Source organism: Aquarana catesbeiana, linkage group LG04 (assembly GCF_042186555.1).
Source record: "Aquarana catesbeiana isolate 2022-GZ linkage group LG04, ASM4218655v1, whole genome shotgun sequence".
Lineage (NCBI taxonomy): Eukaryota > Metazoa > Chordata > Amphibia > Anura > Ranidae > Aquarana > Aquarana catesbeiana.
In genome coordinates this window covers 624,830,331-624,858,169 of record NC_133327.1, presented here as the reverse complement: position 1 = coordinate 624,858,169, position 27,839 = coordinate 624,830,331, and the positions used below count along the sequence as shown (strand labels likewise).

The window sequence follows — 27,839 nt, the reverse complement described above, 5'->3', positions numbered from 1 at the left end:
AGTGGACACCTGTGAAGCTCTGGTGAACTCCATGCCCAAGAGGATTAAGGTGCTGGAAAATAATGGTGGCCACACAAAATATTGACACTTTGGCCCCAATTTGGAAATTTTCACTTAGGGGTGTACTCACTTTTGTTGCCAGCGGTTTAGACATTTATGGCTGTGTGTTGAGTTATTTTGAGGGGACAGCAAATTTACAAGTTGTACACTCACTACTTTACATTGTAGCAAAGTGTAATTTCTTCAGTGTTGTCACATGAAAAGATATGATAAAATATTTACAAAAATGTGAGGGGTGTACCCACTTTTGTGAGATACTGTATATATATATATATATATGTATATATACATATACACACACACCAAGAAGCTATGGGCAACAATAGCAAACTATTAAGCTGGGTTCACACTGCAGACGGATGCGGCTGACAGCAGGGGTCTGGTGTGTCCCTGTTCTCCATTTTTAGAATGAATCAGGGCCTGAATTTGGACCTGAAACTGAGCCAAAGATGCACAGGACCCCTGTGCAAATTGCTCCGGAGATGTGTGAACCAGCTCCATTGAGAGCCGGTCACAATCTCCTGTCATGCGTTTTGGATTCGGGGAAATTGCCTTGAGGCGATTCAGTTCGCATTTGCAACGCTCTACAAATCATTCATTCATTCATTCAAATCCGCATCCAATTCACACTCGTGTGAACCCAGCTTAAAACACAGAAACACTTGCCTATAAGGCAAGTGTTTCTGTGTTTTAGGCTGGGTTCACACGAGTGCGAATTGGATGCAGGTTTCCCCGAATCCAATAGCATTGCCAACCTGCTCACGCAGATATACTGCGGATAGCCAGCGAGGGAGAGTATTCCATAAAGTGGTAGTTGTATTTTGGAGGTTTTGCTCCATATAGATATGACAAGGTACATTGATTATGTGTGACGGGTATACTTGCACAACCCAGCATGCATGTGTAGGGATCTGCTGCCCCTACTGTCTGTATGTGGCTGTGCTGCCTAATGTTCACAGAATTGTTTATGTACATCACTTCCTGTCTCTGGGTGACTGGGTTATAAAAGTAGATAAGGGGGAGTCTAATATCTCAGTTCCTGCTATGGAGGAGCAGCTATTAACCCAGGCCAGAAGCACATTGGTGAGGCCAGGCACTGATGTTGGATGAGAAAGCCTGGCTCGCAGTCTCCGCTCTAATTCATTCCAAAGGTGTTCTATGGGGTTGAGGTTGGGACTCTCTTCAGGCCAGTCAAGTTCCTCCACCCAAAAATCATTCATCCATTTCTTTATGGACCTTGCTTTGTGCACTGGTCCAAATCATTTGGTGGAGGGGGATTATGGTGTGGGGGTTGTTTTTCAGGGGTTGGGCTTGGCCTCTTAGTTCCAGTGAAGGAAACTCTTAAGGCTTCAGCATACCAAGACATTTTGGACAATTTCATGCTCCCAACTTTGTGGGAACAGTTTGGGGATGGCCCCTTCCTGTTTCAGCATCACCAGTGCACAAAGCAAGGTTCAGGAGTTCAGGAGGGGAGTCATGCCATGGGCCTCTATTGACCATTAAACTTCAATTGCCAGGGGGGATAGAGTGCCAAGGGAGATGACAGAGGCTGCTTTTCCCAGTCAGCAGAATGGGCTAGCACTCACTTTTTGCAGCGGGGCACTGCAGTGAGCACATCCTCGTCTTGGTGTGTGCCTGCCTCATACACGCCAGTGGCTTGAATGGAAATCAAGTCCCTAAGCACTGAGGACTGAAGAGGGAGAACAGACCAGAGTGCGGAGAGACTGAGGAATGAGACATTGCGGGATACAGTCTCTTGCTGCACAGGCGCTGGAGCACTGTACTCTGGTGAATTGAGGAACAAAGTTGCACTGGGACAATACAGAGGACACCTGTACAGCGGAAATTTCACAGCTGTGTCGCTAGATTGGCCTTGCTGTATATGCTGTATTTTTCAAAACGCACTGTACTGCAGCACTGAGATGGGAACAGACACTACTTTTATTATGGGGAAGTTGGATACGTGTTTTAGTGCGTTGCAACACAAACGTTAACTCAACAATATAAATGGGCCCTAAATGTTCAGGCTAATCAAAATCCAGTCAAAACTTTGCTTATGGATGGATGCTCATGACCTGAATAACCCTCAATTCTCAGAATTCCAGCAACAAGACCCTGCCCTGACCCTCCCCACTATCTCTCTGATCATAAGCTCACTACTACAATTAAAGGATAACTTCATTTTTAAAGCACATTATCTCATTTAACATTTCCAAGAACATTAAGCAGCTTTGCAAATGTATTCCCTTGCCTCTGCCTTTACTTTGCCTCTGCTTTGACATCTGTCATTGTGTAGGAGGGAGCTTCTGTACGGCAATCGCTGTTGTCACGGTGAATGGTGAAACCGTTCCAGCAGGTGACAGCACTAAAAGCGATCTATGGATTGTCTACTCACTTCCTGAATAGTGCCAGAAGTAAACACAGCGATCATTTGATTGCTGCTTAGCTATGGCACTAGCAGAACCTTACAAAGGACTAGTTGTCCTCTGCACTGTGTTCCTAGCATCCATCTTGGAGGACCCTGTGTCTGATAAGACTCAGAGTTCCCCCCAAGATTTGGACAATCATCTTTACCCAGAGAAGTTGTATATAGCCCCTGCTGGGTTAGTTAATGGAGTGCACCCTGCAGTGTGGGAAGCTGAGATACAGAGAAAGACCTGCTGCAGAAGAATATCTAGGCTTAGCATAGTAGAGTGTTTTTTTACTAGGGTGCCACGGCACCCTGGGGTTCTCTCTGGGTTCCCCCGAGGGTGCTGCAAGAACAGGAACCATTGTGCCCTGCATTAACATCATGAGTTGTCATGGTGTGGGCAGGCCAGCCACCAGCACCATAACAACCAATGACACTCTAGTGTCAGGTTGCCCAGCGTTATTAGTTGTTATGTTGACGGTAGCCAGCTACCCAGCATCCTAGAAATGCATGGCTCTGATCTAGGACAGGTGGGCCTCTGATGTTTATTGGAGACTTGCTGGTAGAAAAATTAGTTCCTGCCTAATTTAACCCTATATGTATATGAATGTGAGACAGGAACCTTACATTGTACACTCTTTGAGGGCAGGGGCTGAGTCAGGTTGGGTTCACACTAGTGGGAATTGGATGCGGGTTTCTCCGCATCCAATTCGGATGACAGGAGATTGTGACCGGCTCTCTATGGAGCCGGTTCATACATCTCCAAAGCGGCTGAGGAGCAAATTGCACAGGAGTCCCGTGCGTCTTTGGCTCTGTTTCAGGTCCAAATTCAGGCAAAAATTCGGGCCTGATTCATCCCTGAAACGGAGAACAAGGGCGCACTGGACCCCTGCTGTCAGCCCCATCCGTCTGCAGCAGGGACATGCAGTCAGGGGAGGCAGGTGAGGCAGAGCCGTGATCAATAAAAAAATTAAAATTGGGCTTCGAGGGTCGTAGCTCGGCAACCCGAGGCCACAGAGACCCCAAAGCCTAAGTCCTACACCACCACTGGTAAAAACTTGGGGCTCCTATGACCTATTGTTCCGGAGATACGGGGCTCCTTGCGCAGCCTGTCAGAAGCTACTTACAGAGAGGTTAGTTTAAATACAAGCTGGCACACTCTGTTTGCAGCAGACTGAGAGGTTGAGCTCACAGTGCCTCTCCTCACTTCTTGTCAGAGGCACTCAATAGACAGCTTGGAATCTTGGACCAATGGTAAAGTACCATTAGCCCCAGCTGTCCAATAAAAATGCTGCAGTGGAGGCACGCCTCTCACTGGTGTCATAGAAGGGGCATGTGTCTAAAAGACATATGCTCCCTTCCATCCCAGCCCTCTTAAAGCGGGAGTCCCGCGAAAAAAAATTTTTTAGATGTCAGCAGCTGCAAATACTGCAGCTGCTGACTTTTAAAATAAGGTCACTCACCTGTCCCGGGGTCCAGCGATGTCGGCTCCCGAGACCGAACCGTCCCTCGATCCTCCGGTGCTGCCGCCGCCATTCTCAGTGAGGGAATCAGGAAGTGAAGCGTTGCGGCTTCACTTCCCGATTCCCTACTGCGCATGTGCGAGTCGCGCTGCGCTTTCTCAATGATCCCCGCTATCTCCTGGGACCTGTGTCTTTCCCAGGAGACAGCGGGGGAGTGCAGGAGGGGGCGTGACTCCCATGGGAGTCTATTCCCGGAAGTGGGTGCAGATACCTGTCTTAGACAGGTATCTGCACCCCCCTCCCCCCTGAAAGGTGCCAACTGTGACACCGGAGGGGGGGAGGAATCCGATGAGCGGAAGTTCCACTTTTGGGTGGAACTCAGCTTTAACTACAAGGAAAAAACATGTATTTATGGGTATGGGTAATATTTACCCACAATCCCATGTTTTTCTCCCACAGTTAAGAGGGAGAATGAGAATCTGCTGCTGTTGAAAAGGTATTGTTATAATCAAGCTAAATCATATAATATTATGCTATATGTTATAAGATAATTTATTATTTATCTTTTTATTGTTAAATTACTGGTTTGAAGTTATAACTTCAAACTTCAGTAATTTGTCCGTTAAGCCTTGATAATTAACCCCTTGCCACCCAGGCCAATTCTGACACTTCTCTCCTACATGTAATAATCATAATTTTTTTGCTAGAAAATTACTCAGAACCCCCAAACATTATATATATTGTTTTAGAAGAAACCCTAGGGAATAAAATGGTGGTCTTTGCAACTTTTTATGTTATACAGTATTTGCGCAGCAATTTTTCAAACACGCTTTTTTTTGGAAAAAAACTGTTTCATGAATATAAAAAAAAAAAAAAAACACTAAAGATAACCCAATTTTTTTGTATAATGTGAAAGATGATGTTACGCCAAGTAAACAGATACCGAACATGTGACGCTTTAAAATTGCGCACACTCGTGGAATGGCGCCAAACTTCAGTACTTAAAGATCTCCATAGGCAACACTTTAAATTTTTTTACAGATTACACGTTTAGAGTTTCAGAGGAGGTCTAGTGCTAGAATTATTGCTCTTGCTCTAACGATCACGGCGTATGTAATCTGTGTGTATCTGGCTCTGATACTAGCCAGTGCCTCACCAGCCACTGACCTCACCGCGTGTCCCTGGTCTGCAGTGTGAACCCAGCCTCAATGTTCAATATGTAAAGTAATGCAAAAGATTGTCAGTACTATATAATAACTACTACTAATACTTAAGTAACTAAGTCCTTTAAAAATTACAAAAAGATAAAATATATGGGATAGGAATCATACGTATAGTTTATCTAAATGAAATAGATCAACATGAGGCACAACATATTCTTTTTGAATTTTGAGCTGAGGAGGTAAATTTATACTTAAACATATGTGACTGCCATCTTTCTATGTGAACTATTAATTATCCTTCATGGAACCTAAAAAATGTCGATTATTATGGGTCCCTGCGATAAACCCCTTTCTGTCATTCCACTGTGTCCTTAAGATTCCAGAGTTTATCCCTGTATCTCCCGCATCCAGGAACACGCCAATTATTCCCAAACCGCAGCTCGTCTTTCTGGTTACCTGATCGCACAGCTGATAATCATATATCCATCCAAAAATCCTTGGCTTAGCGAACCAGTTTAAAATATCAGAGGACCAGGAACCTACAGCTGCTGAGAATGCAGGACTCTGCCACATGGTATCAAAACAGCAAAATGACTGGGCCCCATAATGGTATTGCTCAGGCACAAGGACCTGTAGACTTCATATTAATGGTATACTTTGTTCCCTCCCTCTCTTTTTTTCTACCTCCTTTCCTTTCTCCCTTGCTTCCTTTTTCCTTCGCCCACCCTCCCTTCCTCCATTCCTTCCTTCCATCTTCCATCTCTCCCACTTTTTTCCTCCCATTCTCTCTTCCTTCCCTTCTTCTTGCCCTCTCTATTTCTTTTCTTCCTTTTTTTGTTGTTCTTTACTTCATTCCCCCACCTTCTTTTATCTCTCCCTTCTTCCCTCCATTCTTTCTACCTTTCTTTTCCTTCCTTATTTCTTTCTTTCACTCCTTCTTTCATTCCATTTGCCATTTATTTCTTCCCATCCCTCCTACCAGCCCCAGCTGGCAGCCTGTGGTGCCTATGAGTATTTGGAAGCTTCTGTGGCTGGATGGGGCTGGACGGTGCACCAAGTGGTACTAATATTTAGAGCAAAAGGCACCCAGGGGTGAATGAGTGGAATGCAAGGACGTCCATCCTCCCTCTGTTTCTTCCATGCTACTTCTCATCCTTCCTTCCTTCCTTCCTTCCTTCCTTCCTTCCTTCCTTCCTTCCTTCCTTCCTTCCTTCCTTCCTTCCTTCCTTCCTTCCTTCCTTCCTTCCTTCCTTCCTCCCTCTGTACTTTCTTTTCACTTTCTTTAAAGTGTACCTTCTCTCCTTTCAGCTCTGCATGCTGATATGAAATCATTTTACATTCATTAGATGAAAAAAATGTATTTTTTCTGTTACACACAGTAAAATCTCTTTCTCTGAGCTCATTGACAGATACAACGCCAACTACAGGAGTAGGACACTAGGCAGAAAGGAAACTTGGCACTGCCTATGGGCAGTCCTAGCTGGTATAAACCCTCTCCCAGCTATAGGCCAACCAGTTAGCAACAAAAAGAACAAATAAACAAGAGGGGTGGGTGCTGTGTCCATCAATGAACTCAAAGAAAGGGAATTTACCTTAACAAAAGATCCAGTTCTCTTAAGTTCATTGATGGACACTCTTTCTTCAGTTCCTGACCACAGGGACATCCTAAGGCAGTGTCTCAATGAGGGATGTGCAAACATAAAAACAGGAGCAACAAGACAAATATGCCAATCACCCAAACCTCCCCCAATGGATTTAAACAGCGGCCTGCAAAACCTTGAAGCCACAACAAGCTTCCGAAGATGCAACCTCAATGTTGCTAAACACGCTAAGGTGTGCACAGAAGACCAGGTAGTCGCTTTGCCAGTCGGAGACACAGACACCTGATGTTGGAACGCGCAAAGGCACATAGCACTCTGGAGGAGTATGCCATTTAAGGGCTGACATAGGCCACCCCGGTGGCTTACCATGATTGGACCCTGATTGAGCACCCTCGGAGCAGATCCATTTGTTGATCCCGACACAGCCTGATTACCCATAGCTTCAGGGCACTGAAGGGCAGCTAAGCCTCCTCCGGCATCTACCAACCCTGAGCCATCCCGACCCAAAAGCCCCCACCCAGCCACATAGGCTGGTGTCCATTGTGATCACCGACCAGTGGAGGAGAAGAAGAACTGCAAAGACTGTAGGAAGGGAGACCAAAGTTCAGAGGAGTCAGGTTGTCAGAAATGATAGAGGTCAACAGGCCCGTGAACCAGCGAAGACCACCCCCACCCTAGAAACGAGTGAGGACAGATCTGCAGTGCCAAAGAGGGATTATCTGCAGCCTTCAACCATAAGAGACTAAGAACACTGGACATCTTGGAGAGCTTGGAGCCCTTGTATGAGAAGCCAGGGAAACAAAAAATCTGCTGTGTGCAAAAAAAAAGAACTGTGCATACTACGCAGTTCCATCACCTTCCCGGACTGTGAGAGGAAAGTACTCTTGCCCCTGATCAGGTGCCTGATGATGTCATCTAGGGCAACACCAAAGAGATGTTCACTTCGAAGGGGAAGACTGCCTGGGCCACGTAGTATATCAGGTTGATGGACCAACACTTACGCCAAAGGACTCGCCAAAGCACCTTGCCAAGATGGAGAGCCTGGAGAGCAGCAGGGCTGCATCCAAGGAAGTATCCTACCTCTATTTAAGGCCCTGGAACATATGGTCTGCCAGGCCCAAACAGACAGTGGACACCTGTCCAGCACCCAGTCCTTTGCAAAAGAGTTTGGTCCACTCTTGTTTAAGCATCTGAAACCATCAGGTCCATGACCGACACTGGTGCAGCACCGAACGAATGGGAGCAAACATAATGTGTCATCTTTTCCCATAGCGGAGGTTTCCCTTTTCTTCCTATCCCAAAGCAAAACAGGAAGTGAGAGGAAATCCCTGCAAATTAAGGGAATTCCTTGGGGACCCCCAGGTCACTAGAGAGGTAGCAGGAGCTTAGGGAACTTCACAAGTGGCTGAGAAATTTGGTGTAGGAAGGAGGGTTTCGGGTTCCTGGAGAACTAGGCTGACTTCTCAGTCGGCTACAGGCTCTTTAGTGGAGATGGACTGCACCTTAATGGGGGGGATGCAGCTCTGTTGGGGGAGGACATGGCCAAAAAGCAGGAGGGTTTTTTAAATTAGGTGGTGGGGGGGAGGATCAGAGGAAGTGAAGGCCGGCAGAGAGCGAAGGTTAGAGGGTGCTATAACCATAATACCAAAATCCTGGGGGAGTGGGCTGGTAAAACAAAATTACAGCTACAGAACAACAAATGGGGAACTAATATGCGCCCCCGTACTAAACTTAGAGCCAGGTACACAAATGCCAGAAGCCTAACTAATAAAATGGAGGAATTGGAGCTGCTGTTACATGAGGATTTCAGCTTTGTGGGAATATCAGAAACTTGGTTTGACAGCTCACACGACTGGCAACTATCCAAGGGTATTCCTTGTATCGGAGAGACAGGCAGAGTAGAAGAGGGGGAGGGGTGTGCCTGTATAATAAGAATGATTTACTGGAGAACATGAGGGATGATATTACAAATGGGGCAAGGGGGTAGGTGGAGTCCCTATCGGTGGAACTTCAGGGTAGAGACAAGCCGGAAGATAATAGTGGGGATATGTTACAGGCCCTACTCATCACAACAGACAGTAAAAGAAAAACTTTCCAACATGGAGCCTTCTCCATCACGTCTTGCACTGGTGACAACTCAAACCTTTTGAATATCCCATCACTTTCTGTGTTGGTGACAAGGGTCATCAGGACAAATAAAGAGGTTGACTCTCCCTAAGAGTGACACAGACAGCAAAAAAAAAAAACTTGACAAAGTGTATATGGTACATGGTGAAGGGTATATACTTTTTCAAAAACTGAAAAATTTAAAAAAAATTTAACTTCTGAAAATAACAAAATATCTTTATTGATTATTGATGGCTGCAAATACTACATTAGGATGGTCATTGAAACAACTATTGTATACGATCATTGGAGTTCAGATATTTTATACATTTGTTCCTGCGCTGTGGAAAACTTCTCAAATAACAAATCCCAGCAACCAAAAAAAAAGAAACATAAGGAGAAAAATGCAGGGGCTTCCATTGTGCATTCCTTCCACTCCCTATCATTCCTCCCAATTGCCTGATCTGTCCTTTGATTCAGTGCTTTTGGTGAATGACCTAGGACAGATTAGAATACATGTCCTTAAAGTGTTACTTTAGAAAAGAAATTGGCAAACAGTTACCTGCTTGTGCAGCTCTGGATACAATTTAAACAATGCTGAGATGAATGAACTCCCACACATGCACAGAAGTTATGTCATCTCGGCACAGCCAGTGAAAATAGGGCCAAAATCAGCACCTTGAAGCAGGCCAGCCAAAGATATCAGCAGCTGGCAGAGAGCGCCAGGACACTGCAGTTCTGAAGTGAAGGTGAGTATAGTTCAACTTTATTGTGTAATTATAGCACTGTAATATCTAAACCGACCACAAGATGGCAATATTGTGTAGTTTATACTTTATATTCTCCCTCACCCAAAAATGTTTGAAAAAAAGTAGATTTGGACTAACAATAAGAAGACAATAACAATAAAGCTAACATTTAAATTAAGGAAAATAAAAATGGACATATATGATGCAGTCTGTCATGCATTAAAAACTCTTTATGCATTGTAGCATTATCAAGCTGTTAAGCACTTTGCAAGAGTTTCCATTGCCTACAGTGAGCTTTAAAAACTGGGTTGACTCAGGTATGTGTTGTGTGCAAGGAATTTAAAACACCCCTAATCACAACACTATGTCTATGAACAGTCCCAACTGAAAACATTGTAACTGCTCATGCATAAGCATGTTGCACAGTTACATATTGAAACTTTTTTTTGCATTGGGGTCCAGTGGCGGCTGGTGCTAAATATTTTGGGGGGGGGGGGGGGAGAAGACGGATGGGAAGGCGATAATCGCAGTGCTAAGACTCCCTGGCCAATCGGGTCTCAGGACTCACTTCCTGATTGGCCAGGAGGAGAATCAGGAAGACAATAGCAAATATTAGTTCGCTATTGTCACGCAACTGGGTGGGCCCAAGGCACAGTGCTCTGCGCCCTGAGCCCACCCTTTTTTGAAGCCAATTAGAGCCTCAGACTCTAATCATGTGCTTAAAAAAAAAAACATTGGAATCCATGGGTCCGGCCCCCTGCATGGAGATTAGGGGCCAGGCGCATGGATTAGGGGGGGCGGCGTCTCTTATGGATGGGCCCCTACTTATTCAGTCCCACCCTAAAATCCATACTAGATTCCTATCTAGGATAAGGATCTGATATGGATTTTGAGGGAGGGGGAAGTACATGTCATCTTTTTTTCTGTATTCTACATTTTAGACTGGGGTGCCTTGAAATTGGTGCCGCATGTTCCTGTGCAATTCACATGCACTTCTGTGCAGTGCAGTTTTAGCCCATTCAAAATTATGCATGCCTCACTCTGTCACCCGCGACCCTGCCAAGCTGGCCGCCGCGATGTACACAGGCTTTCCAGTCTGAAAGAGGGAGAGAGCTGCCTGTTAGTTCCTGCATGGGCTTTTCACCCCCTCCCTCTCCTTACTGACTCACACAGAGCTGTTCATTCTGTAGCCTCCCATGTGCTCCTATTGGCAGTAGAGGAGCCAATTAAAGACACAGTTACAGCAGCCAATCAGAGGGACTTTACTAAGCTCCAAGAAGCAGCTGCAAAGGACTCTGGAATATGAAGTCTCAGCACAGAGCAGCCTCACTGACTTTTAAGGAGGCAGGACTACAAATCCCAGCATGCTCTGCTGGCAGGAAAGGAGAGACTCCATTTGGATTCCTGGAGGAGAATTCAGTCAGCACGAGGTGAAGAAAGAGACCAGACCTGAGGGAGAGATGCTGTCTCTCAGGTGATTTCACCGCGCAATTCAGGCCTCCGCCACCAGTCAGGATATCCAGTCTGAGAGAGGGGGATCCCAGGTGCACATCCAGGTGCACCTGCACCAATGGTGAAGCATTCCAGTGTGAGGTGACCAGTCGGGTCGGCAGGAGAGCCTCTCCAGAGAGGTGTAATTGGAGGAGGACGTCTATCGATGAAACGTACGTAGGGTGAGCCGTTGGAGGCATCGTTACCATGTTACATTGGATGTCTACTCGTGGGATCATGAGATCCGAGATGGACAAATATAACCTATGCCTATTTTACCAGTGTCGGGAGACACTTTTAAATGTGAGTGCTATGTGGTTTAAATAAATAAGGACCTTTTTTAAAGGATTTTATGCTATGCTGTGCTTCTCTTTTATTTCCGATTACACCTCTCTGGAGAGACCTATTATATACATGTGGAGGAGAGTCGGGAGTGGCTGTCTTTTGGTGTTGCAGAACATTATACTTTGAGAAAGAAAGAAATTACCTGTTGGATCTCTGGATTAATTACAACTGAGGAGATCTGAGATCATCATCAATTACGGATCTGCAGTATGCTGGTTTCTTATTACCAGCCACTTACATCAGTGAGTGATTTAGATCTTAAGCGGTGGAGGATACAGTACATGAAGAACTTGCCACTTACACCTGTGGGAGTGAACAAAGTTTCATTGAACTCTTTTTTTGATACATATATTTACTAACAATATAATTTTTTAGCACTAAATTTTGGGATACTTTATTGACTTTTGAATTTTGTTTTTTGGTTGGATATAGATATACACAGATTTAAGTGGATGCCTATGTGGGTTTAGTTACCCACTCCTATATCACGTGTTGGTGTGGTCACCATCACAACACATATTTATGTATAATTTTTTATAATAATAATTTTTTATAATAAATTTTTTATATTTATTAGATAGAATTATCTCTATCACATTAGATATTATTGGAGAGAGATTACAGGATTGTGTTGGGTTCACATTTTTTTTATTTTTGGATGGATTCGTTTAGCACACCCCTGGGCACAGCGCTGTCTTTCTTTCACACTTTTTATATTGAAATTTCTCAATCAGATAGCAGCAGGACAGGATTGATTAATCAATATGACCTTAGCACGGTCTAACTGAACTTCCTAACTTTGCACTGACACCTGCTGCAGATCAGATGGACAGAGCCGTTTGAAGGCAAAAGGCGAAGGTTTCCCATTCCGTGTTCTCGTGTGAACAGGCCCTAAGCCTGGGTTCACACTATAACGAGCTGCAGATCGTACAGGAGCGCTGTGTGTCCCTGTTCCCCATTTCAGGGATGAACCACGGCCAATTCTATGCCTGAATTCGGCCCTGAAACTGAGCCAAAGACGCACAGCGTTTTTGTGCAGTGCGCTGCAGCCGCCCTGGAAGTATGTGAACCGGCTCCATAGGGAACCAGTCACATTCTCCTGCTATGCGAATTAGATGCGGGGAAACGCACATCTAATTGGCATAGGTGTGAACCCGGGCTTAAAGTATGCTATGAAAATATTGATGTAAATGACCCAAACTCCGCCATTCTGTCTCTGTGTTATGGTATTTTGTATCAAATAAAAATGATTAGAAGAGAACATTAAAATTGTCAGAGGAACAAAAGAACAATTTATAGTGTAGCAACGTATTTTTTTTTAGCTAGGGATAGAGTGGAAATTTTAGAACCTTTGTCAGGTTTTTAATTGTTATGTCCCAGTCTGCCTGCACACAAATCACTTGTGATTTGTACCTTCTCAGTTGGTCCTGGTGAACATTATAATAAGGATAAATGTTTGAAATTTTGCAGTTGTCACCAAAACAGGAATAGGGGGGGGATTTTCTTATTGGAATACTTATTGTGGTAACAACTATTTAATGACTTGAAGACCAGGCCTTTATCTGACATTTGTTGTTTAAAAGTTAAAATAAGTATTTTTTGCTAAAAAATTACATAGAACCCCCAAACATTATACACTGTATTTGCGCAGCGGTCTTTCAATTACATTTTTGGGGAAAAAATACACTTTAATGGATAAATGTGAAAGATGATGTTACTCTGAGTAAATAGATACCTAACATGTCACACTTTAAAATTGCGCACACCCATGGAATGGCATAAGAACCCTTACCCCATCCAAGTTTAATCCCCTATATAAAAAAATAAAAAACAAAGCTGCAAGGACTAGTCTCCTGAGAGAGTGGAAAATTCATGTGCCTGGCTGTGTAGGTTGGGAGATAACCATATTCACCAGCAGCTCCTACAGGGGTAGCGCTACATTTAGCCAGCAAATGTGGCCACAGTGTCACTAGTGGGTGGAGCATGCAAGCAATCCATAGAAAAGCCAAAAGCTCAGTCTGTGAAAGCTATGCCAAGAAAGAGTGAAGAGTCAAGGTCTGTAAGGGGACTGACCCCTGGCTTGCTCCAACAGAAGCCTCTGTTTGTGGCCAAGCTCTTTAACCACTTCCCGCCCGCCAGCCGTCAAAGGACGACTTGGTGGCACGGCTCTCATTCTAGATGGACGTCATATGACGGCCCTCCAGAACGACCGCTGTCATCTGCCCGTGGGGGCGCGCATTGCGGCGATCGGTGGTGTGGTGTGTCAATCTGACACACCGCAGCCCCCCCTCAGATTCCCACCCAGGACCACCAGGATGCCACCAGGACCACCAGGGATTGCCACCACACTGGACCACCTGGTATGCCACCCTAGACCACAAGGCAAATGCCAATTGGTGCCCAGGCAGCTGCCAATCAGTGTCCATCCCCAATGCCTGCCAGTGCCACCAGTGATGCCTATCAATGTCATCTATCAGTGCCACATATCAGTGCCCAGCAGTGCCACCTATCAGTGCCACCCATAAGTACCCATCAATGCAGCCTTTCAGTGTCCATCAGTGTCGTCTATCAGTGCCCACCAGTGCCGCCCATAAGTGCCCATCAGTGCCGCCTACCAATGCCCATCAGTGCTGCATATCAGTGCCACCCATCAGTGCTGCCTATCAGTGCCCATGGTCAGTGCCACCTCATCGGTGTCGCCTTATCAGTGCCCGTCAGTGCCGCCTTATCAGTGCCCATCAGCGAAGGAGAAAAGTTACTTATTTACAAAATTTTATAACAGAAACAAAATAAAACTGTTTTTTTTTTCAAAATTTTAGGTCTTTTTTTATTTGTGTAGCAAAAAATAAAAACCGCAGAGGTGATCAACTACCGCCAAAAGAAAGCTCTATTTGTGGGAACAAAATGATAAAAATTCTGTTTGGGTACAGTGTTACATGACCACGCAATTGTCATTTAAACAGCGACAGCGCTGAAAGCTGAAAATTGGCTTGGGCAGGAAGGGTGTAAGTGCCTGGTGTTGAAGTAGTTAATATTTTATAGCTACAGTATAGATTTTAGACTTGACATTTTAATTTTATTGGATTTTTTTTTTTTTTTATTTGCTGTAGCAGTTGAAGTTATAGTATATCTTTGTGTTTTTCAGCTACTAGGTGCGGTGTGCAAACCTGTGCAAATTCCCCAGCCTGATGACACCGTATCCAGTGTAACAGGTTCCTAAGTGTTCTTACAGACGTGGCACCTTAGTCTAAAGCATAAAAATATACTTACTATTGTTTAGAGGCCAAAGGTCATAAGAATGCAGCCTAGTACCTGAAGAAAAGGCTACAGAATGTAACAAATTGTTCTGCTGCACTTTTTAGAGCCGGTTCACACGGGGGCGACTTGTCAGGCGACCTAGCCGCCTGACAAGTCGCCTCCCATTCTGTACAATGGAACCGTTCTAATTGGAGCGACGCAAGTCGCTCTGACTTAGAAAAAAGGTTCCTGTACTACTTTGGGGGCGACTTGCATAGAGAAGTCGTCTTGCAAGTCGCCGTGGCAGTCGTGTGCAGGTCGCCTTGGTGAGGAGACCTGCAAATCGTGCCGCTTCTAGTGTGAACCGGCTCTAAGTCTTATTGAAAAGTATCACATTGTTTTAGACAAAGTGCTGCCAAAATAAACTGTCCCCTGCAATACTTTCCTTTTGCCACCCCAAGAGAGGGCATTGCCACTGGGCCTTGCATTCTTTGTGTAATAGTGCAGTGTTTATTTATATATTTATTATTGAAGACAGCCCCGAATAACAACATAAAATACTGCCTGGGGACCAATAGTGGAAGAAGTGGAACAATTGGTGAGAAAGCCTTGATCCCATAATGTATATATATTTCTGCCACTTCATGAGTTTCAGTTGTGTTTTTACGGTCAAGATGGAGTATCCCTTTAAACAAAAAAAAGAAAGACACCAAGCTCTGCTACCACCCACCACGCAGTGAAATGACAGCTATACATGTATTCCAATAACAAACTATAGGTTAGTAGCTGGCTGGCCTCATGATTATTCAAAAGGATGGGGTCACTGATTTGACTCAACTGATGCAGCTGTGTGCTTCAGCTACTGGACTCTGTAAACATCAGAATTTTTACAGCAGCTGGTAAGAAGGCAGAGTAAAATGTGAAAAAGCACCAAGCATTCCACCTGCTGACTGAATAGAATACTACATAATACCCATATGCAATATTTAGTTTTTTTTTAGCAAGTGTGTACACAAAATGGCTATGTATTTGTTTGTTAACTTGTAACTTTCTAAAAAAAACAAGGGAAAGGTTAGGTTTTTCTTGCTCTGTGTTGGAAATTCCTCCTATCTATTTGTCCTAGCGACTAGCAGTGGCTTGCTTTGTGCACTGGTACGCAGTCATGTTGGAACAGGAAGGGGCCATCCCCAAACTGTTCCCACAAAGTTGGAAGCATGAAATTGTCCAAAATGTCTTGGTATGCTGACACCTTAAGATTTCCCTTCACTGGAACTAAGGGGCCACCCAACCCCTGAAAAACAACCCCACACCATAATCCCCCCTCCACCAAAAGATTTGGACCAGTGCACAAAGCAAGGTCCATAAAGCCATTGATGAGCGAGTTTGGGGTGGAGGAACTTGATTAGCCTGCACAGAGTCCTGACATCAACCCAATAGAAAACCTTTGGGATGAATTAGAGTGGAGACTGCGAGCCAGGCCTTCTCATCCAACATCAGTGCCTGACTTCACAAATGTGCTTCTGGAAGAATGATCAAACATTCCCATAGACACACTCCTAAACCTTGTGGACAGTCTTCCCAGAAGAGTTGAAGCCGTTATAGCTGCAATAGGTGGGCCAACTCAATATTGAACCCTACGGACTAAGACTGGGATGCCATTAAAGTTCATGTGCGTGTAAAGGCAGGTGTCCCAATACTTTTAGTAATATAGTGTATCTTAATGTATTGGAATGGGTTGTCGTTGTGTTCCCCTTTTTATTGTAAAAACAATAAAATCTATTGAAATAGCAAAAAAGGTTCTTTATGCGCCTTCTATTGTTTCCTACTCTTTCCATGGATCTCAATATATTGGAACATGTTGTGTTATGTTCCTTTTTTTATTATAAAATGGATAAAAACCTATTGAAATAGAATAAGGGTGGGAACAGGTTTAAGTATAGTTCGCCTTTCACTGAATTTGTCATTTAAGCCTCAGTTCACACTGTACCGATGCGGGAACCAGTGTGATTTCAGCGTTGATTCCCGTATCGCATTTCTCCCGCAGGCAGTTTACACTGCCCTCTGTGAACCGCTGCGGGTGTCAATACAATGTTAATGACACCCCCAGATCGGTTCATGGATCGCAGTGCAAACTGTGGATTCTGACAGGAATTGGATCGCATGGGTGACAACACCCATGCAATCCGATTCCAGTGTGGGGGAAAAGAAAGTCCCTGCACCTTTTTTTATGCGAATCAAATGCAAGTTCAGCCATACAACACAGACATTGCATGTGATCAGAACCGCAGTGCAGGTGAGAATCAGATGCGATGTCTGACATTGCTACAATGTGAACCCGGGCTAAAGCTGGCCATACACCATACAATTTTCTTATTCAGTTTTCTTTAGATTTACCTTCAACTAAGTAGTGCAAGGGCCTGCCTGATTGCATACAAATTGAAAGGGTTTAGGTTCATATTATATGGTTTTGGTAAATCTAAAAGAAAGTTGAACAAGAAATTGTATAGTGTATGGCCAGCCTTAGTCTATACTTGGACCTCTTGTGAAATGACTGGGTACATTGCATTTAACTCTTGTTTAATAAATAGATTGAACACAAAAGGGTTTATTTACTAAAGTTAGAGAGGGCAAAATTGGTCATACTTCTGCAGAGAAACCAATCAGCTTGCAGGTTTTATTGCCAAAGCTTAATTGAAGAAGCTGAGGTTAGCAGCTGATTGGTTTCTCTGCAGAAGTGTGTCTAATTTTGAACTCTCTAGCTTTAGTAAGTAAACCCCAAAGTATGCTAACTAAATTTGCCACATAATCTTATACGTTTTTTTACCAACATTCATTGATTTTACGTTCCAGTTAAATCTGTTGCGACTTGTCATGCGATTTGACAGTTCCAAATTGCATGACAAGTCGCAGTCCATTTTCGACAATGGAACCGTTTATATCGCCACGACTCATGTCTCAGCGATTATGAGAAAGGTTCCTGCACTACTTTTTGATGATTTAATTGTGACTTGCATAGACTTCTGTTAAATGAAGTCGCAAGCCAAAATAAAATCCTCAGTGCAAATCGCACTAATGTGCAGCTTTGAAATCCTGCTGAAGTAGTACTTTGAAAGCCGCATCAGTGTGAACCGGGACTAAAGGTGCTGAGTCTTTCTACAGACATAAAAAGGGGTCTCACTGTTTATTATACAGTAGTGTTTCTTGTTAACTAAGCAGGCTGATAGGTGAGCATTGTAGAATCTTTTTCAACTAAGCAGCCTTTGTTGGCTGCAAACTGTATTCTGAATTAGTATCTCAGATTAACCTGCTTAGGGACCTCAATGCTTTGAAAACATTTAAAACTGTAATTGTACAAATCCTACTCTGCAATCCCAGTACCCCTATATCCTGCACACCCCTTAAAGAGCTGCTGGTGAATTTGGTCCCATTTCAGCACTAGAGCACACAGAGCCAGACACACAGCATGTCCCTTGTTCTTCCTTTGGCGCCAAAGAACAGTCTAGGGCAGGGATATGCAATTAGCGGACCTCCAGCTGTTGCAGAACTACAAATCCCATGAGGCATAGCAAGACTCTGACAGCCACAAGCATGACATCCAGAGGCAGAGGCATGATGGGACTTGTAGTTTTGCAACAGCTGGAGGTTCGCTAATTGCATATCCCTGGTCTAGGGGTTTCTTTTTGTTTTTTTATTAGGAACTTGGATAGGGTAAGAGAGCATGGGTTACCAGAACAACTGCAGAACTGAACAACTTGAGGACTCCTTAACTTTTCTGGCTGCACTGTACACAACAAAGAATGTCCCACAGGATCTCTAAGCTGATGATGACTAGTAGTCCTTCCAGAATTTAAAAGCACTGGGGTCTATTTACTCACACTTTAGCCACAGGACCATTGGTTGCCTCCTGCCAAGATCCACCAGGTGCTTCCTTGTGAGGGAGATGTTGACTCACACCATAATAGGACAGCTGGCCTTTGTTCCCACCAATTTCCTTCTGACTCTCTCCAGTCAGCTTCTCCAGACCCAACTTGATCCCCGGACTTAAATTTGCAAATAGGCCCCCAGCTAAGCCTAACTGGGACATCAGAGTCTTCTTGATAGCTTCTCACGTTTTGCCCAGGTCTCCTTTAGTGACAGGTCTCTTCCAGCAGGACTGGACCCAGGAACTCTGCACCCTGCTGCTCAGACCTCAGACTATTTGGGGACAGTCCAAACACCTACTGGGCACACCTTCCCAGGGATTGGCTAGAGTTCCATACATATTCAGGCTGTATACCCTGTTCTTCCTCCCACTATGCTTCTAGAATCCTCTAGAAGACAGGGGGAAGTAACAGAAAAGCAGCTTATGAAACCCTGAGCAGCCCCAAATAATTAACCCCTGCTCTTCTGATTACAGTGGGGCCAACTAAATTTGCCTAGCAGCCTACTCTATACTAGGAGGGTGCTACATGTGTTTGAAAGAATATAATGCCTATAGACACACAGGTGTTTTTGTTTAGGAAACTGCAGCACACACAGTCAGTGAGCAGTATGTAGTGGCAGTCAGTGAGCAGTATGAAGTGGAAGGGCAGTCAGTGAGCAGTATGTAGTGGCAGTCAGTGAGCAGTATGAAGTGGAAGGGCAGTCAGTGAGCAGTATGTAGTGGCAGGAAAGGGCAGTATATAGTGGCAGGCCAGTCACTGATCAGTATGTAGTGCCAGGGCATTCAGTGAACAATATGCAGGGACAGGGCAGTCAGCGGCATCTACTGGTAGGGCAGTCAGTAAGCAGTATGTAGTGCCCAGATCAGTGTATGGTGTGTAGAGGTAGGAAAGTGCAAGCCAGTCAATGAGCAGAAGGGGCAGGTCAGTCAGTGTGAAAATATGTAGTGGAAGGGCAGTCAGTCAGCAGGATGCAGTGACAAGGTAGGGCACAATGTAGTGACAAGGGCAATCAATGAGCATTATGTAGCCGCAGGTCAGACAGTGAGCAGTATGTAGTGTCAGTTCAGACAGTGAGCAGTATGTAGTGACAGGGCAGTCGGTGAGCATTATGTAGCTACAGGCCAGTAAGTGAGCAGTATGTCGTGACAGGGCAGTCAGTGAGCAGTATATAGTGACAGGGCAGTCACTGAGCAGTATGTAGTGACAGGGCAGTCCGTGAGCATTATGTAGCGACAGCGCAGTCAGTGAACAGTATGTAGTGACATGGCAGTAAGTGAGCAGTTTGTAGCGACAGGACAGTCAGTGCACAGTATGTAGTGACAGGGCAGTCAGTGAGCAGTATGTAGTGACAGGGCAGTCAGTGAGAATTATGTACCCACAGGTCAGTAAGTGAACAGTATGTAGTGACACGGCAGTCATTGAGCAGTTTGTATCGAAAGGACAGTCAGTGAACAGTATGCAGTGACACGGCAGTCAGTGAGCAGTATGTAGTGACAGGGCAGTCAGTGAGAATTATGTACCCACAAGTCAATAAGTGAACAGTATGTAGTGACACGGCAGTCATTGAGCAGTTTGTATCGAAAGGACAGTCAGTGAACAGTATGCAGTGACACGGCAGTCAGTGAGCAGTATGTAGTGACAGGGCAGTCAGTGAACAGTATGTAGCGACAGGGCAGTCAGTGAGAATTATGTACCCACAGGTTAGTAAGTGAACAGTATGTAGTGACACGGCAGTCAGTGAGCAGTTTGTAGCGACAGGACAGTCAGTGAACCGTATGTAGTGACAGGACAGTCAGTGAACCGTATGTAGTGACAGGGCAGTCAGTGAGCAGTATGTAGCGACAGGGCAGTCAGTGAACAGTATGTAGCGACAGGGCAGTCAGTGAGAATTATGTACCCACAGGTTAGTAAGTGAACAGTATGTAGTGACACGGCAGTCAGTGAGCAGTTTGTAGCGACAGTACAGTCAGTGAACGGTATGTAGTGACAGGGCAGTCAGTGAGCAGTATGTAGTGACAGGGCAGTCAGTGAGCAGTATGTAGTGACAGGGCAGTCAGTGAGCAGTATGTAGTGACAGGGCAGTCAGTGAGCAGCTTGTATCGACCAAGTAAGGCAGTATGTAGCGACAGGGCAGTCAGTGAGCAGTATATAATGACAGGTTAGACAAGTATGTAGTGGCAGGGCAGTCAGTCAGTAACTTACTTACCATAGGTCTGGAGTAAGGATGAGCTCCGGCGTGTTCGCATGGCGCACGTGCCGAGCCCGCCAGGAAGTCGGCACGGCGCAGCGCTAATCACAGGCAGGGAGACATTTCCCGATCTCTGCAGCCGCACATCGGGAAATGTCTCACTGCTTGTGATTAGCGCTGCCCCGTGCCGACTTCCTGGCGGGCTCGGCACGTGCGCCATGCGAACACGCCGGAGCTCATCCCTAGTCTGGAGATGAAGCCTTCCCAGGCTCCTTCCACTCCCTTATCTTCAGCTGCTAAATCAGTCAGGAGGAAGCTGACACACTCCCGGCTCCACCCACCAATTCCTGCTTCCCAGGGAGAAGCTGCAGAATGTGCCCTGGCCTCTAGCTACTTTGCACTTACAGTCATGGCCGAAATTGTTGGCACCCCAGAAATTTTTCCAGAAAATCGAGTATTTCTCACAGAAAAGTATTGCAGTAACACATGTTTTGCTATACACATGTTTATTCCCTTTGTGTTTATTGGAACAAAACAAAAAAAGGGAGGAAAAAAAGCAAATTGGACATAATGTCACACAAAATTCCAAAAATGGACTGGTCAAAATTCTTGGCACCCTTTCAAAATTGTGGATAAATAAGATTGTGATGCTCCTTTAAACTCACCTGGGGCAAGTAACAGGTGTGGACAATATAAAAATCACACCTGAAAGCAGATAAAATGGAGAGAAGATCACTTAGTTTTCGCATTGTGTGTCTGTGTGTGCCACACTAAGCATGGACAACAGAGGAGAAGAGAACTGTCTGAGGACTTGAGAACCAAAATTGTGGAAAATTATCAACAATCTCAAGGTTATAAGTCCATCTCCAGAGATCTAGATTTGCCTTTGTCCACACTGCACAACATTATCAAGAAGTTTGCAACCCATGGCGCTGTAGCTAATCTCTCTGGGTGTGGACGGAAGAGAAAAATTGATGAAAGGTTACAACGCAGGATAGTCCTGCAGGCTCAGGGAGCATCAATGTCAGCGCGAACTATCCGTCGACATTTAAATGAAATTAAGCGCTACGGCAGGAGACCCAGGAGGACCCCACTGCTGACACAGAGGCATAAAAAAGCAAGACTACAGTTTGCCAAAGTGTATTGAGTAAGCCAAAATCCTTCTGGGAAAACGTCTTGTGGTCAGACGAGACAAAGATAGAGCTTTTTGGTAAAGCACATCATTCTACTGTTTACCGAAAACAGAATGAGGCCTGCAAAGAAAAGAACGCAGTACCTACAGTGAAATATGGTGGAGGTTCAATGAGGTTTTGGGGTTGTTTTTCTGCCTCTGGCACTGGGTGCCTTGAATGTGTGCAAGGCATCATGAAATCTGAGGATTACCAAAGGATTTTGGGTCCCACTGTAGAGCCCAGTGTAAGAAAGCTGGGTTTGTGTCCGAGATCTTGGGTCTTCCAGCAGGACAATGACCCCAAACATATGTCAAAAAGCACCCAGAAATGCATGGCAACAAAGCTCTGGAGAGTTCTAAAGTGGCCAACAATGAGTCCAGATCTAAATCCCATTGAACACTTGTGGAGAGATCTTAAAATTGCGGGTACCAAGAATTTTGACCAGTCCATTTTTGGAGTTTTGTGTGACATTATGTCCAATTTGCTTTTTTTCCTCCCTTTTTTTTTTTTGTTCCAATACACACAAAGGGAATAAACATGTGTATAGCAAAACATGTGTTACTGCAATACTTTTCTGTGAGAAATACTTGATTTTCTGGAAAAATTTCTGGGGTGCCAACAATTTCGGCCACGACTGTAGACCCCTTTCACACTGGGGTGCTTTTTAGGCTTTTTAGCTCTAAAAATAGCGCCTGAAAAGCGCCTCTCAAGCCACCCCAGTGTGAAAGCTCGAGTGCTGTGGCGAGGGTTAAAAGCGCCCCTCTAGTGGCTAAAACTAGAGGCACTTTATCGCTAACGCCTGCACCGCCCCAGTTTGAAATGGGTCTAATGGGGAGGACAATTTGATTAAAGGTGGGTACACACTATAAGAAAATTGGAACAAAAATTCTGTACGAGGAACAATTGTTCGATTTTCATATAATGTGTAGCACAACACACATTTTAGGGTGAAGATTTGCTTTAATTTGGCCTCTGTATAATCAAATTATCTCCTGAATGATAAGCACACAGTAATTTTAGTATATCTAAAGCCCAAATTTTTTTTTTCTTTTTTAATTTCAGATAACTTGCTACTTTAAGGGCTGTTCACATTGGAATGTGTGCGTTACACTGTGGTCAGGTTTTGACAGCCTATTAATTTTCAAGCCCTACTTTTGCAGATCGCACTTCACCAAATCGCATGGTATTCTGGTACAATGCGTTTTGGTAGCTGCAAACGTGCTGCGTTTGTGAGATGTGTTTGGGGTGCCATTAGCAATGAATTGGCATCTGAAAGCGTTTCACAAAGGCAACCCGTTCACCTGTGGTGTGGGAAACGCACACGGAACGCGCTTTTCTTGCAAAACGTTTTGGTGTGAATGGGTCATTAAAATTAGCGTGTGCATAGATGATCAAAAACAGAATGTGTTTTGGGATGTAATTATACGTAGGCCTATGCTGTGTTTTAGAAATAAGCTGTTAAAATGGCAAAAAAACAACAAATTTTTGCTTTCAAAATATTTATTAAGGTTTTAAAAGATACAATAAAGTAGAAAGATCCAGTAAAAAAGTGATTGAGATAAACACGGTCAACATCAGTATAACAAATGCTCACTGTTAACACAACAACAACAACCAAAAAAAAAATGTATTTAATTTGTTAGTTTTCAAAAAAACTGACAAAAAAGTACAACTTAAAAAAAATCCCCATGCCTCTTACTAAATACCTTGCGCTGTCAAAGAGAGGTCATTTGGGGGGTATTTGTACTGTCCTGGCATTTTAGGGCCTCAAGAAATTAGATAGGCCATCAGCGCTCATCAGGACTAATCATTTTCAAAAATATATACCATAGTTTGTAGACTTATAAGGAAAGATTTTTTTTTTTTTTTTACCACAGTATATTTATCTTTTTTAGTTTATGTGTCATTACATCTACATACTTTAACAGACATTAACATAATTTTCATTGTATTAGTTTACATGCAATTAAAAGTGTATTTCGAAAGATTTGCATCAGTTAACCTATGTTTCCCACGAAAAGAAAATGCACAAACCTGCTTATTTAGGTAAATGTATTGCTGCTAGAAGTAGAAACCTTTACTTTGTCTACAAAGGGGAAAATTAAAGAGGTTACTTAAATTAAGAAAATGGAACTTCCTTTCCAGAGATGCAACATCCTTACCCAGTCTTTCTCTAAAGCCCCATACACACAGGCCGAATGTTGGCAGACATCAGCTGCTTAAAAAAAAAAACGTTTGGCCCGTGTGTATGTCGGTCTGTCTAACGGAAGCTGGCCATTTGGCCAGCTTCTGATGAACGTGCATGCTGGAAAACCAGCAGCCTTCCGACTCCCGATCAGCGCTCTAAGCCAATGGCAGAGAGCGCTGATCAGAGTGTTCTGGTGGGGGGGCCGCCCCCCTGTTGGAATACAACAGCTCAGCGGGGGGGAGATGGCTGTACTAACTTCACATAGTTTGGTTGGACGAAAAAACTCTTATGCCCTGTACACACGGTCGGACTTTGTTCGGACATTCCGACAACAAAATCCTAGGATTTTTTCCGACGGATGTTGGCTCAAACTTGTCTTGCATACACACGGTCACACAAAGTTGTCGGAAAATCCGATCATTCTGATTGCGGTGACGTAAAACACGAACGTCGGGACTATAAACGGGGCAGTGGCCAATAGCTTTCATCTCTTTATTTATTCTGAGCATGCGTGGCACTTTGTACGTCGGATTTGTGTACACACGATCGGAATTTCCGACAACGGATTTTGTTGTCGGAAAATTTTATATCCTGCTCTCAAACTTTGTGTGTCGGAAAATCCGATGGAAAATGTGTGATGGAGCCCACACACGGTCAGAATTTCCAACAACAAGGTCCTATCACACATTTTCCATTGGAGAATCTGACCGTGTGTACGGGGCATTAGTGTGTACCAGGCTTAAGTTAACTGTCTTTTGGCCTTCCTAACTACTTGAAGACCAGACTGTTTATTCATCACTGGGTTTTTTTATCTTTTGTTATATAATGGAAAAAAAGATTGAACCCCTGAACCACTCTTTGGACTAATCAACATTTCAGGGATTCAAATCTCAAAAGGATGTAAACAAGTCCTCATTGTCATATCCCCTGTAGCACGAAAAAACATTTTACATAGGTGTTTTACATAAATGTTTACATTTTACATAAATGTTTACATAAACATTTTACCCAGAACCCCCCACTATTTCTTTGTTTATAGACAAACTTTCTTATGTTTTCCACATGGAATGGGTGGAGGCCTCCTTTTATAAGAGATCCAAAACTTCTTTGATGCCTGGGAATCTTTCATTCGAACCTTGCCTACAGATAACCAATAATCAATAGTACAATGTTTTCAGTATATCCAAAGGTATCAAATGAGACTGTTAACCAATGACCCTCCAACTGATATCCTACCCTCCTCTTAAAATATATTTTACGCTTTAACAGCTGAGGCCTCCCCCCTTTTCTCCATCTGCTAGTAGATAGACCAACCGCCATCCATCTTCTTGTTTATTAATGTCTATCCTTCGATCCAGCACTGCTACTTGGTCCTTAAACTATACTAACAAACTGGATGCTGTCATTTTTGCATGAATCTAATGGCCAAATATTGCAGCTATTTTCATTGTTAACTGCATTCTCGCATTAAAAAATTAAATTGAAGAAAAAAAGAGTGAAAATTCTAAAAAAAAACATTCTTAGTTTCCCGTTATAACATTTTGCAAATAAAATGTTTTTTTTTTGCAATTGGCCTAAAGTGGTTGTAAACTCTTGCATATACCCAAGTAAAGTGATTGGCCTCAAGTGATACACAGGGATGAAACTAAATGAAAATCTTCCGACAAAAGTTGTACCTGTTTATCTAAAGTCTTCTCTTCTCTACATCCAAAGTGCTGAATTTATAAAGGAGTGTGCATTTCCATAGAAATTGCATTACAGAATGCAGGTAAAAAAAATTTTTCTTCAGACTTTTTTATTCCCTAAAGCCGCATTCCACGTATGGCTATTTTTTGCATAGTTACATTAGTCCAGCTTGAACCAATGTAACTATGAACGTACCTTACCTGGAAGTTCAGCTGCCCTGCTGCTTAGAAAATACAGGAGGTCGGCTGCTTGCACCATTCAGAGAACACCTTGCATTTTTTTAATGAATTCAAAGCATCCTCTAATTGGACAAGATATAGGTTGTGATGTCACCGCCTGGCTCTCCACCTCGCCCAATCAAAGAATGCTTTGTATTGATTGAAAAAAATGCAACGTGGTCTCTGAATGGCACCCATGCTGAGTGAGCGACCTCCTGTGGTTACTAAGCAGCAGGACAGCCGCTCTTCATGGGACCTGGAAGCTAGCGGCAATCATTGCACAACAGCAGCAGTGCATACTACAGTAATTATGAGCTTCCATTGGGATCCACCAGGTATGGCACATGCATAGTTACATTGGTCCAAGCTAGACTAATGTAACTATGCTAAAGAGCCATACCTGAAATTCAGTAAATGTAAGCTGAGTGTTGGTGTCCTCTAGTAGCTTAATTACCATTGCTGTGTATGTTTTTTTTCCTCAGAGATTGTCTTATTAACATTCTGCTAAAACTTTGTGCATTAGTACTGTTTGGACCTCGAAGAAGGGTTACATCCCAAAGGCTTGTCCTGAAACCGTGTATGTTAGTACAGTGGAACTCGCCCTCCCCCCATAGAAGTCAGTGGAAACGAAGATAATTTGTTCCACATTGACTTCTATTGCATGCAATACTGCATGTGGCCAGAGGTGGGGGGGGGCGCCAGAGAAACTCGAAAATACTTGAAGACCGACTCAGATGCACTCGGAAACCCTCAGAAAGGCTTGAAAACACTCAGGAACTGAGTGTTTCCGAGCCTTTCCGAGTATTTCTGAGTATTTCCGAGCGGCTCTGAACGGCTCCCGCACCTCTGGCCAAATGTGGTACTGCACACAATCCTGCTTGTTTTGCGAGACAACACTCGCAAACCAAGTCAGGATTTAAAAAAAAATAATAGTTCATATTGCGAAACGCTCATTAACGGCATTACTCGCAATCCGAGGTTCCACTGTATAAATAAAAAAGGTATCATGAGCCATACTGAATTGTTTTGCTTCCTCTAGTAGTTAATCTAACAATATCTGTATTGAACACATTAAAAATGATATAGGACAGCATGCGTGTAATATATGTAATATATATGTAATATATTAAAAAAAGTTATTTTTAGGAAAATACTGTATTCATGCATGCTCACTGAAAATGCATTATACTTTATTTTTTAAAAGAAAATAAACCCCGATCACATGAAAATGTTGGGACAAGATCATTTGGAGATGTTGGATGTCGTCTTCCACTGATGGACTCCCAGGAACCAGCGGCTGAGTCTCCTGAGCACCTGTGTTTTACTAAATACATTACATAGCATCAGAAACAGAATATAGTTTATGTCATGTATACATATAGCATGTGAGGTAAGACATTGTTCGTCATTGTAGAGATCAAAGTAGGAAACAAACACTGCAGAAGTATCTAGAAATGGCTTCCACTAATATTTGGAATTGTACGGAACTTAATATAGTCGAAGCAGATTTTAACCTCCACTTTCACCAATGTGTCTTTTATATTGGCTCCTAATTGATTAAGTGTCCAAACCTCCCCCCACCCCATCCAAGCATACATTCAGTACAATTCTTATGCCACGTACACACGGTCGGACTTTTCGTCTACAAAAGTCCGACGGATGCCGACGGACTAAAGCCGGCTGACAATCCGATTGTGTGTGGGCTTCCCCGGACTTTCAGCTGACTTTTCCAGCCGCAAATCTGACGGACTTTAGATTTGAAACATGCTTCAAATCTTTACGTCGTAACTACGCCGGACCCAGAAATCCGCTCGTCTGTATGCTATTCCGACGGACAAA

General features: G+C 43.8%; 1 protein-coding gene across 2 annotated transcripts in view; it reads right to left on the bottom strand.

Annotated features, from left to right (window-relative positions):
- Positions 1-23,390: 23,390 nt before the first annotated feature.
- Positions 23,391-27,839, bottom strand: part of LOC141140829 (protein kinase C epsilon type-like) — a 99,651-nt gene continuing 95,202 nt past the window's right edge. For both annotated transcript variants that reach the window (XR_012244004.1, XM_073628335.1), the window contains one exon: positions 23,391-27,324. Coding sequence is in view for 1 of the 2 variants with exons in the window: in XM_073628335.1 (XP_073484436.1) it covers positions 27,322-27,324 (3 nt within the window). In the remaining variant the exon portion in view is untranslated. The remainder of the gene's footprint in view (positions 27,325-27,839) is intronic.